This window comes from Penaeus chinensis, chromosome 3, assembly GCF_019202785.1.
Source record: "Penaeus chinensis breed Huanghai No. 1 chromosome 3, ASM1920278v2, whole genome shotgun sequence".
NCBI classification, from domain to species: Eukaryota; Metazoa; Arthropoda; class Malacostraca; order Decapoda; family Penaeidae; genus Penaeus; species Penaeus chinensis.
Genome location: NC_061821.1, coordinates 2,041,223 through 2,053,722, shown reverse-complemented (window position 1 = coordinate 2,053,722; position 12,500 = coordinate 2,041,223). Strand labels below are relative to the sequence as shown.

At 45.5% G+C, this 12,500-nt stretch overlaps 2 protein-coding genes across 3 annotated transcripts in view; both read right to left on the bottom strand.

The window, feature by feature from the left end:
- LOC125038491 overlaps window positions 1–2,994 on the bottom strand; it is a 32,961-nt gene extending 29,967 nt beyond the window's left edge. The window contains exon 1 of the mRNA XM_047631972.1: window positions 2,865–2,994. Within this exon, the coding sequence (XP_047487928.1) occupies window positions 2,865–2,994 (130 nt within the window). The remainder of the gene's footprint in view (window positions 1–2,864) is intronic.
- Window positions 2,995–11,612: 8,618 nt separating this feature from the next.
- The window catches only part of LOC125038782 (bromodomain and WD repeat-containing protein 3-like), a 29,699-nt gene continuing 28,811 nt past the window's right edge, over window positions 11,613–12,500 (bottom strand). For both annotated transcript variants that reach the window (XM_047632394.1, XM_047632402.1), the window contains exon 25: window positions 11,613–12,500. This exon is cut by the window's right edge and continues 2,477 nt beyond it. The gene's annotated coding sequence lies outside the window, so the exon portion shown is untranslated.

The following is a 12,500-nucleotide window of genomic DNA, read 5'->3' as shown; positions in this document are numbered from 1 at the left end:
GCTTGCCGCAGTGCATGCAGCATCTCTCTTCGCGTTTTATTGTTGTAATAATCTGCCATGCACAGTGGTAACCTAGGCGCATTCTGTGAAGAATGACTTCGGTACCTCTGTTGATTATTTCAGAGAGTGCCAGTGGTTCATAGCCTGTGGCGTCTGAGTACCAGCTGCTCGAGGAGGAGGTTCTCGTTTCCTCTCTGTGGAGCTGCAGGAGGAAGGTACGGCCGACCAAGGCACTCTTCTCCTTGAGTAATTTTCGGCTTTGTTTTATCGTCATGGGATTTGGAGGCATGCCCCTGCCAGCGACGGCTAGTCTGTCAGCAAGCTCGTTCCCTCTGATGCCGATGTGGCTTGGGACAGAAAGTCAATGGCTGCCCTAGAGTCGAGGAGGAGGCGTTGTTTGTTACCCTCAAGGATTGCATGGCGTCCCTTGCTGCAAAGCCGGCGCCTGCAGTGTGGCTCAAGGGATCGACTGATCCATCCGTGAAGTATGTTCTGCTACCCGGAGGAGTGATGGCTGCAATGACCCTCTGGGCTTCTACCTTTAGGCTAGGCGTGGGGTATAGGCTCTTTTTCATTGACAGGCTTTTTATATTGAACTCTATCAAGCTCTTTGCCCACGGCGGGGCTTCGGCAAATTCGGGGTGGGGTGGGGTGGGGGGGGGTCCATGCCCTTAGCAAGAAGCTGTTCTTTGAGCTGATGGCGTAACAACACCCTGGCTGTGTGAGACAGCCAGGAGTTGTTTGCAAAGAGCTCGTTGTCTTGTTCTAGGCGTCTGACTAATTTTTGTTTTAGGCTTGTTTTCCTAGGAGCCTGGATGACCTATGACAGGAATTGTGTTGCCATTAGATCGATTCGTGAGTCCAGGGGGAGAAGGAGCACCCAGCATGATCCTGGCAGTCTCCAATTTGTCTGTGTACTTTTTCTTGGCGGTAATTAGAGCGACTGAGGTATAGTCCACAACGGGCCTTACAGCATGTACATAGAATGATCTTAGTATTTTGTGTCTGGCTCCTATTGTTCTCATGACAGACAGTCTTGCTTTGGTGCGGTCGACCAGGTAATGGACCTCCCTGTGAAAGGAGAGGGTCCGGTATAGGAAGTCTTGGACCCATTCCAATTCCACTCCCTGGATTTTCAGACTTGTGCCTCGAACTCTCTGTCTCAGAGCCATGGCTTTGGATTTGGCTGCAGAGATCTTTAGTCCTGTCCTACAACACTCCTCGGACACAAGTTCCAGACAACGCTTGGCTTTATTCTGGCTGCGTGGTCCAGCGGAGGTGATAGCGAGATCGTCTGCATACGAGATGATCTTGCACCCCACTGGGAGGTTTATGTTGAGGATGCAGGACATTAGAGTGTTAAATAGGGCTGGACCTTGAACCCCTCCCTGTGGCGTTCCATTTTCGAGTGGTATGTGCTGTGATAGGTGACCCTGGAATTTGACATTGGCAGTCCTGTTCCTGTAGTAGTCACCTATCCAAGCCAAGAGCTTTCCTCTGATTCCCTTCTGGATCAGGCTTTCCTGAATGGCAAGAGGACTTGCTAGTTCAAAAGCCTTCTCAGGGTCAAGGAATACCACCACAGCTGGGCCCTTGCTGATTGTGCTTAAGAGCGTGGCTATGCTGTGTGCTGTGCTCATGCCCCTTGTGAACCCGTGGAGGTGTTCGTACAGGGGACCCATTTTCCATTGGAGCCGGTTTAGTACCATCCTCTCGGCCGTCTTGGCCAGGCAGCTGAGGATAGAGATGGGGCGGTACTTCCCTGGCTCCTTTGGTTTTGGGACGGGAACTATGGTAGCCCTCTTCCAACTCTGGGGTAGAGTGGAAGTTTCCCAGGACTTGTTGATGAGTTACAAGAGTGCACGCTCACCTGCTAGTCCTAGGTGGGAGATAATGGGGTACGAGATCCTATCAGAGCCCCGGGCTTTGTTGGAACTGGATTTATAGGCTTTTCTTAGTTCCCTCAGAGAAAAGATAATCGGGTCCGGCTGCCCTTTCTCTGATCTGTCTGTCTGTCTGGCTGTAGACGCTCTTGTCTTGCCCTCAGCTCGGCTGGCAGGCTGTTGCTGCTTGTTCTCGCAGAGAACTCGTGCGCCAGTCTGTTTGCCTCCGCTTGGGGGTCATCATGCGTGCACCTCGGGGCTGAGCGGCTGGTAGCTCGCCTGACCCGTTGCCACAGCTCTGAAAGGGTGGTTTGGTGGTCGAAGGACTCACACCATTCCAGCCACTTTTCCTGCCTGACTCTGTTGGCAGTTTCCTTGGCATCCATGACAGCCTCCCTTTGTGACTTTTGGACCCAGGCCGAGTTTTAGGTATGGTCAGTGAGGCTGCTTCATTAATGGCGTTTAGAAGTCTGGCTTCAAGCACTTCCACATTTTCGCTTTGTGGGGGATTCGGTCTTAGGATTTCGGCTGGGCCAGCATCCATGAGGGTAGTTACAGTGCCGTAATGGTCACTTGTGACGGTCTCATCGACACGCCAGCCAATCCTCCCCACCAGAGTCGCAGTGGCCAGGGTGAGGTCTAGGACCCCTCCTCTGACATGCGTTGGCTCTTGGGTATTGAGGAGAGCGATCTCCGGGAATGTCTCACGCACGTTGGCTATGTGATAGCCAGCCGCATCCGGTGCCCGGCAGGGAGCCAGGATGGGGTGGTGTGCATTGAAGTCTCCCCCTTTGATCACTCGATCGTGTGCAGCAGAAGCACAGCCAGGTGAACCTCGACGGCAAGGGATTCAACATCGTCTCCACAGTGCGATGCACCGGCTATTGCGGAGCAGGGGATTGTTGCTCTCACAAGGGTGATCAAGCCTCTCTTGCCAGGTGTTCGTGGCAGTGTGAAGACATGATACCCTGAGAGGCGAACAGTGTCCACTGTTAATGACTCTTGAAGCATGAAGCATGACAATATCAATGTTCCTTGATCGCACTACTGCTTGGAGAAAGGCGTTCCTTGCAGAGAAGCCATTGATGTTGATGCTTAGGTGGTATGTCATGATGTTACTCAGTGATAGTTACATCAGAGACATCGTCGGAGTCTGACAACTCCATTGCGAGGTCCTCGCTGGTTGAGGGCTCTTCATCTGTTGTCAGGCTATCCTTGGGTACACTGGGGGGTGGAGAGCCTTTGGTAGCTCTGACTTTAGTTAGTTTGGCTTTTCTCTCAGGCTTTTTCTGTTTTTTTTCTTGGCTGGCCTTGCCTGGGCAAGGTCAGCATGCTCTGGCTCTGGCTGCACAGATTCAGCCTGTTTTGGCTCTGCCTGTGAAGGCATGGCCTGGGTTGGAATGGGGAGGGGTCTCGTCCTGGGGTGAGGGTGGGGCTGGCTTTGCTCTCTCTAGCTTTCTTCCCTTCAGGGCTGCGACAGTCTGGATCATTGCCGTCATGGCGACCGAAATTACCTTCTCGGCCTCCTCACTCGACCTCCCCAGGGCTGTTCTTTTTCTGCACCTTTGGCATTGTCGGGAACTCCTTTTTGTTGGAGACATCCGGTGTCGGCTGGGGGGCGGCTTCCTTCCTCTTAGGAGGTCGAGAGGCCTTTTCGCTTTTGTTCCTTCCCCAGACATGGGTGCCTGGGGGGGGGGGGGGTTCAGGAACAAAGTGTGGTCGCTTTTTAGCAACCTCTTGTCGCCTGAGGGCCGCCTCTTTCCAGACAGAGCAAGTCAGGCTCCAGGCGTGATGCCTCTTGGCGCAGTTGGGACATTTGGCTGTTGTGTCCCTCTTTTCTTCTTTGTAGGCCTTAAGGCATACCTCTGTGTTGTGTGCCTTGCTAGAGACACCACATTTAGGCTTAGCTGTACAGTTAGCCTGGTGGTGACCGTATTTCTGGCACTTGAAACACCGAAGTGGTTCAAGCACATACGTTCGAAGGTTGTAGGTGCCCCAGTTACCCAGATCAAGGGTAGTGGTTGGGGCACCTTTCATGGTCACCAGGACTTGCTTGGTTGGAAGCCTCCACGACCTGTGGGTGTGAAGCGATCAGCTCCACATCGTACGAGACTGAGAAGGCAAGTAGCACCATCTTGGTTCCCTTTTCCTCGGGATTTAGTGGGGAAAGACTCACTTTCCTCCCATCTGCTAGCTCCTTCGTTTCCTGGAGGAAATTCAGGGTAGCTTGATCTTTGGGCATTATGATAATTTTCCGTCGCTGCTCCAACGCCCTGCCCAATTGGTAGACATTGTCGAAGCCTTCGGGTTTAGCTGGCACTTTAAATTGGGAGAAACGTTTAGGGGGTCCAGACTCTCCATCAGAGTCTGTCTCCGGCTTGGACGTTTCGGCTCGCCCTTTCGGCTTTCGGGCTTGCTTGTGGGGGCAGCAGCTGATTCGGCTGGTTCAGCCTGCTCTCCCCTCTCAGTTGGGGAGGCCGTCTGAGAGTTCAGGGGCTTCCCTGGCTTGGCTGTTGGCCTGGAGGGGCCAGCACGAGAGTCAATCTGTTTGACGATTCGGTGGACAGACCCATTAGCTTCGGTCTTGTCCACCTTAGTAGCAGGCGTGACAGTATCATCCTGTGCATGGGGTTTTCTTTTGCCACCAGAGGGCACATATAGCTTCATGGTGACTGCTGTGGCCTGGGCCTTGCAAGGTTCGTCAACTTTAAGTTCAGTCTGTGGGGGGTGTTTGTTTGAGTTTTCCATATAATGGTACGTGCTTCATTCTCTCACGCCCCCACCCACCACGGAGTCCAACAAGGGGAAGCTGAGTGTAAGAACCAGTGTCTAACAGCAACAGGAGTGATGAGAGGATATACGCAGCCAATAGCCATTGTGACGGCGCTCACGGACCATTGTGAGTGCCAATGGCGGCATGATTGCTTGACCCTAGCCTCCCGAGGGAGACCAGCCGATTGACCGTGACCGGGCCAGGATCAGGCCGCCTGTCTTGCTGGAATAGAAGACCAAAGAGGCGTGTTGCTAGCCGCAGGGCGTACTCGTTCACGGCATCGCTCAACCTTAACTCAACTTGTTTCACCTCAGTGAGGGAAGGGAGGTCTTGCACTTTTGCCAGGTGGTTCCTTTCATCCCTCTGAAGCAACCACCCAAAGGAAAGAAAGGACCGGTGCCTTTTCAAAGTGAATTCCTCTTCCCTCTGAAACAGCCACCCAAAGGCTGTTTCACCTCAGTGAGGAAAGAGGAGTCCTGTACCTTTCAAGGTAGTTTCTTCAGCCCTCAGAAACAGCCACCCAAAGGTTGATTCACCACAGTGAGGGAGAGAAGCTAACTTTCGAGGCGGTTCCAGTGGCGGGACGGGAATTCGGTGTTCTGTCTAGCAGCAGCTATTTCGACAGAACCAGGCTGAGGGCCTGACAAAGGGAGGGGCTCCTACCTGCCTATTCATTCCTAAACGAAAAATCTAGAGTGGCAGTCATCAGATGGTCTGCCATACCAGTCTCTAGCAAAAAGAATGGCAACTCTCTGTGCACCGTAAGGCAGGCATGCTAAGGCCCCCCAGACACACCCTCCCTTGTGGGTGGTAAAGGTCTGCCCACGTCCGAGCACGAGCCCGAAGATGGGGTCCAGTTCACCAGAAGGTGCGCAGAGAGTTATCCTAATGACGAAAATCCCATAAAGGAAAGAATAGGCTACAGGCACGAAGCTAAATGCAAGCAAGCAATTAGCATCGCGGCAGCAACGAGGGGTGGACACCGAGGCGGCGCGGTAAAGCGTAAGCGTCGAGGCCAAATTTGCCGGGGGGCGGGATCGAGGGATCACGGTAACCTTCTTCGCGTTGTTCAGCTTGGCGCCACCCGCAATTGGCCTAAATTTAAACATCATTTTTTATTATCAAAATTGATATCATGGAATGAATATTCCCCTCGCTCTGCCGGGTAAGAAAGAATTCGTTATTTTGTCTCCTCTCATTCTCGTCATTTTAACCCAACGTCGTACAGTGGTCAGAGAAACCCATTTGTCTGTGAACATTGCTACGGGTGTTCAAACTATCTGATAAGCAATTAACTGGATGCCAAAATCTGCCGCCGCACAGTTGCAGACGTTGTGTTGGTGTTTATTTAAGTCCATTGGTAACAGCAAAAAGGATAAACAGGTTAGACAAGGGCCTTGTAGTCATAATTGGCTCATTGGTGACTAAGTACAAGTGGAACCATCTATGTATAAAAACAAATGTAGTTGGTTGGCTTGGGGTTAACCCTATGCCGCCGGAGACAATGAATAAAAAATGGGGAAAAGGCTGTGCTCATTTTTTATCATTTTTGTGAAATGTCTGCACATTGATGGATCTCCTAGTGCTTAGTCACAAAAGTAGTCAATTAGTAGACCTTGTGACCTTACCTGATTTGAATTGGCGGGAAAAAATATTTTTTGCAAGTACTATGAATATCGATGGTGTTATTTTTATTACAAATTACTATAATGTTATATACAAAAGTAACAGCAAAATAAAATAACGTAAAATATTTTCGTAAATCAAAGAAAAGGGTAAACGGGCGAGACAGGAAGTACTCATACTGGGCTCACTGGTGACTTAGTACAAGTGTAGCCGTTTACCCTTTTCCTTGATTTACGAAAATATTTTACGTTACCTTATTTTGCTATTCCTCGTGTGTATTACATTATAGTAATTGTAATGTTTATGATAAAAAGCATAGCATTTTTCCCACTTTTTACTCATTTCCCCCGGCAGCGTTGGGTTAACCTAATGTCATCGGGCTTATTTACTGTCCCCTTTAGATTTTAGTGAATTTTGTTGCATACAGATACCTGCACGTGTGCCCAGCAGCAAGCAGTCTATCGGTTGGCCCTAAAGACCGATCCTGATTTCCCCATTCTCTAAATAGGCGGAAAATGCTGTTTTCTTTCCAATACTACTGATATTGACATTCTTACTGATATAGCGGGTGATAAACTGTCATTAAAAGATTGATAACATCAAACGCTCACTGGGCCAAAAGGCAAATGCCTACTCACACATTTCGGGTGCGTCGGACCGGGTTTTTTCTTCCGGTAATCTGGCCTTTCCGGCATATGTATATATGTATAAATGTATATGTATATGTATATGTATATGTATGAATATATATATGCATATGTATATAATGTAGATAGATAGTGTAGTGTATATAAACTTATTTATGCATATACATATATAGTATAGTGGATATAGACATTTATATATATGTATATATTCATATATATATATATATATATATATACAGTATAGTGTATAGACACATGTAAATATATTTATAGTGTATTAAGCCATATGTATATATATATATATATATATATATATATATATATATATAGTATAGTGTATATAGACATGTAAATATATACTATATATATACTATATATATACAGTATATATATATATAGTATATATATATATATGTACACACACATATATATATATATATATATATATGTGTGTGTGTGTGTGTGTGTGTGTGTGTGTATGTGTGTGTGTGTGTGTGTGTGTGTGTGTGTGTGTGTGTGTGTGTGTGTGTGTGTGTGTGTGTGTATCTGTGTGTGTGTGTGTGTGTGTGTGTGTGTGTGTGTGTGTGTGTGTGTGTGTGTGTGTGTGTGCATATATCAGCTATCATCAGTCGATAATGACCTTATTGTCTGCAGCAGGCTCCCTCTCTCCACACAGCTGATGGATCCAAAGGAACGGCACAGACCGGAACAGTTTGGCACCAGCGATGTCGAAGGAGTGCCAGAACGAGGTCACAAGCGACGACGAACTGCCTTCGGGACTCTGGTACCTCAGCTGATGGATCCAAAAGACACACACACACATGAAAAGTATGACAAACACTGAAAATCCCTAAACTGCATATTTACGTCGCGCGCCTCATAAACGGGGCTGTTTTGCTATCACAGCAGTGTCCCCTCACAAAAAGGCACAGCTTATCTTACGTGACAAACTGAAGTACATCCACTCATTTCCTTTTTGTAAAGTGATAATTGTCGTGATTATTGTGAGTGTTAAATGTACTCTCAGGCATCCATAAGAAAGAAGCCGTGATGAAGTATCAAGTTTTCATTATTATCAAGTCATAAAAACAAAATACAACACAAGAAAGAGCAATCTTAATAAAAGCACAGACAAGCATTACTTAAAGATGCTGTATCTCCTCAGCTTCGTAGTTTTCGTTAAAACAAAGGCGATAAAATCCCGAATAAATAAAAGTTTGTTCAAAACAAGTGAATGACCGAGTGTGGATCACTGAGCTAAGGTCATTCGCAACTCCCTACAAGGGCGTTGACCCGACCTTCTACATGAACAAGGCCGTCCATCTCGAGTCTGCGCAGCAACACTCGTCATTCTTGAAAGTGACGTTTGCTCTTTCAGACGTTATAACCTTATTTCAATATTACTTGATTGCTCATTTTTCTGTAGACATTTAAATAGGTCTTTAATAAAAATGCATAATTTTTTATACAAAATAAGGGAAAAGTAAAATAGGTTTTACATAGGTTTTCAAATCCTAAATGAAATAAAATTATGTTGGCTAGCCAAACAGGCTTTGGCGCAAACCCTCTGCGTGTTGCTTTCTGTCGTCAGCTTTCAGAAATACGATTTTCCAAGCGTATCTGTTCCCACTAGCATTGCACTGTATGCCACAAAAGAACAAGCTGTCGCGGTGAACTCAGTTGTAGGTGACAGCCTCTAGCAGAATTAAACTGATCAAACTATACGGGCCGGTCTGACAAGTTTCACTTGTATCTTTACTTCATAGCAATGTTATAGGCTAAAATTCAAATGTAACACTATGTAATGTTATGACCATGCATTAAATGTACCACAGCTTGCCCACGCCTGTGCAGTTAGCCAGGGTGGTAAATAAAGGACTAAACTAAACTCTTTACTACAGTCCTAAGCCTAGTAGCACCAAGGCAGGACGTCGTCAGGATTCCTCCTGTATTCTGGACGATTTTACGGGGATAACCCCCCCCCCCCCATCCTGCACCTGGGTTGTGTGGTGTGTGTGGGTGTACATTCACCAAATTGTGGTCGGATATTATGGCCAAGGCATGTAGGAAAAAAACAGTAAAAAATACGAATACTGAGTATAATGCCAGAGTAACAGGGTGCCGTACGAACGACCGTTGGCGAGCCCTGGTGAGTATGTGTAACAGCACTTGACCTGGCGCTGGCACCCTCCCCGCGCCCGACCGCAGGGAACTGATCACCTCAGAAGCCGTCCCATCATGGAGGGGGAGGGGGACATGCTCGGGGCCCCCGCAATGCCAACTACCACCCCCAACCCTCCACCCTATGGGAGGGACTGATTCCACTGAGCAAAGGGACATGAACAGTATGGATTCGCCTGCCGAACACGATACTGATGATGTGGGATTCCAACTCATTCAGACAAAAAAAAGAAAGAAAAAAAATTAAGAGCGCATTACGTGACTCCAGCAACTTGACTGATAAACCAACCGGAGAAAAGACCAACCAAAGCGAACCCATCGCCCCCCGGGACAGGTACATAAGACTGGCCTTTCCGTCGGTAAAATCAGGTGGATGAGGGAGGTCAGCCAGCTGCCGCCCCTCCAAGAGGAAGGCCCGCTGGACATGGTGCAGGGGAAATGGGCATCCTCTCGCTACGTCCACGTACGACGGGAGCAACAAAACTACGTGGTCCTGATGGTTAATAGCGCTTTCGCGGGGATTTCTCTCCAAAACAACGACGACTATTAGCCCGAAAGCATTACCTGGTTACCAGATTTCCGAAGGAGGCCGCCGTAGAGGAAGCACTGCATCTTCCGGGTGCTTTTAAAGCTGGCAGGATTTACAAGGACGGGCAGACCTTAAGTAGAATCATCATTGTATGGAGCGGAGAACAGCCGCCACCTAAAGAGTACCAATTCTTTGGAAGATACATACAACCAAGCTCCATTCGACCATGGTACTCAGAGGTTGTGGTCTGCTACAAGTGCCAGGATTACGGCCACGCAGCTAAATATTGCAGGAAAGAAACAGCTCACCAGACAAAGGACTGCCCTGCAAGAAACAACGAGAAGGACAACGACAACCAAGACACCGTCACCATCGTGAAAGGTGCGTTAGGTGTGGAGCGCAAGGTGTGATGGCCTGGCGCCGTAACTGCCACAAACCGCCATGCGCACCCCCCACCCCCCCAACCCCCCTGCCTCGACCGTACCCATCGACCGCGGAGTGGCCATACCTAGGATTATTCCCCATCCCAGGAAACAGTGCCACAAAAGTAACCAATGGTGAAAAGATCAAGGAAATGGCCGAGGAAATAAGAAGCCAAGATCTTACTGGATTGAAAAAAAAAAAAAAAAAAAAAAAAGACAGTGTACACAGGGAAAATATGATGTTAGTGATGTTGAAAATGAGAATGAGGTCTCTGATATAATGTACTGTGGGAAATCACTCAGAAAATTATATCAGGTACGGATTTTAATACGTATAATATCAATATGAGGAAAATGCGCAGAATCTGTGCAAGTAAACAAGTTGCAAGAGAGATATGCAATGCTGTACAAGACATATGCAGGCTAAAGGGCTTCATCAAACACAGATTTAACCAATCAGCTATTCATAGGGTGTGATGGGGGACAAGAAAACAATTGCTTTTCTTCTGTGGAATATACGTGGTGTTAACCGTAGAATTAATGACTTGCTTTACTATATTCATGAAAATGTTGACATCTGTTTAAAAGATCCCTTCACATCAAGCACTGAAATAGAAACCGCTCCTAGAATTAGAAGGTGCCACTTCTTTACGAATACATATATACATATATATTCATATATACATATATAATATATACATATATATTATATACATATACATTCAGAGTTATGTATATAGATATATATACATATGTGTATTTATATATTATATACATGTGTGTATACATGTGCATATATGTATATATATATGTATATACATATATCTGAATGTATATGTATATATATATATATATTTATGTGTATGTATGTATACATATGTGTATTTATATATTATATACATGTGTACATGTGCATATATGTATAAATATATACACACACATAAATATATATATATATATATATATATATATATATATATATATACACACACACATATACATACATGTGTATACATATATTTACACACATATATATATATACATACAAACACATATATAAATAAGGGTGTGTGTGTGTGTGTGTGTGTGTGTGTGTGTGTGTGTGTGTGTGTGTGTGTGTGTGTGTGTGTGTGTGTGTGTGTGTGTGTGTGTGTGTGTAATTGGGTTTATATTTGAATGTGTATGCATAGTCTCTGTGTGTGTGTGTGTGTGTGTGTGTGTGTGTGTGTGTGTGTGTGTGTGTGTGTGTGTGTGTGTGTGTGTGTGTGTGTGTGTGTGTGTGTGTGTGTGTGTGTGTGTGTGTGTGTGTGTGTGTGCGCGTCAAAGAGGGTTTTAATTTTTCCATATATTCTTTTTGTTTACCTGTTCTTTTAACCCTCTTCTATTGCATGTCTCTCAGTTGTACACTCTTCCAAGTAAATAAGTCACAAGGAAGCAAAGGTAGCACACTGTGTTGGAATCCCCACAGTCCCTGTGTAAGCCAACTTCATGTGGTCTGTTTCCCATCTTCTGTTTTTCAATGGAAGAAAAAAGGGGACAGAAAGAAAAACATGAGAGTTGTCAGTTTTATTAGAAAATTTATGAGCAATATTTAAGATGGCAATGGCCTAGGCAGTTAACTTACAAAACATATCAAATATCTTAAAAAAGTAAAGTACTTCGTGAATGCTGAGACTACTCTACTAAACTTACAATTCCTGAAGAAAAGATTGCAAATAACCTGTCCTTGAAAACCGGCAGTGACATGCAAAATAACTACATCCGGTTGTGTCCTTACCATGATCCTAAACCCCCAACATGAGGAATTATTAAGATCACTTTTGTTACCTTTAAATAATTAATAAAAATCAAGAAAATACACAGATCTTTGGCTCACTTAAATAATTTAATGACAATGGAAGACAAAAATAAAGACAAATAGAAAAAAGCACATCTCCAGCTCATGGAACACTGCAAGAGATGGACAACTGCTTATCACCTGTTTGCAGCTACTTTTTTGTTCTTAGTTACTTGGCATTAGACCTTGCCTTCTGGCCAACATGGAACTTGGAGTATGATTGAATTAATGTTGCAAATTTTGCATTTAATTAGGACACAAACACTTTAAAATAAAATAAATGATATACAGGTAATCTAATATCCTATTGTATTTTCCAATAAAAAAATCAGATGACAACTATGTTGGTTACCTATTTATATAGATATACGAGAAGGAGAAATAAAATAAAATAAATAAAAAATAGATTCAAAATCTGCACCTCACAAACGTAGAACTACAAGCCAATGGCGACACATCTCACCATGATCAGTGGGTAATCTTTCTTGCTTAACATGATCATTTTTGTCACATTAATCCTAAAGCTACCCTTCATTTGAGCAATACTGCTTGGTCTTTTATCGCCATGCCTTCAAGTTCCATTAACATGATAATAACACAAG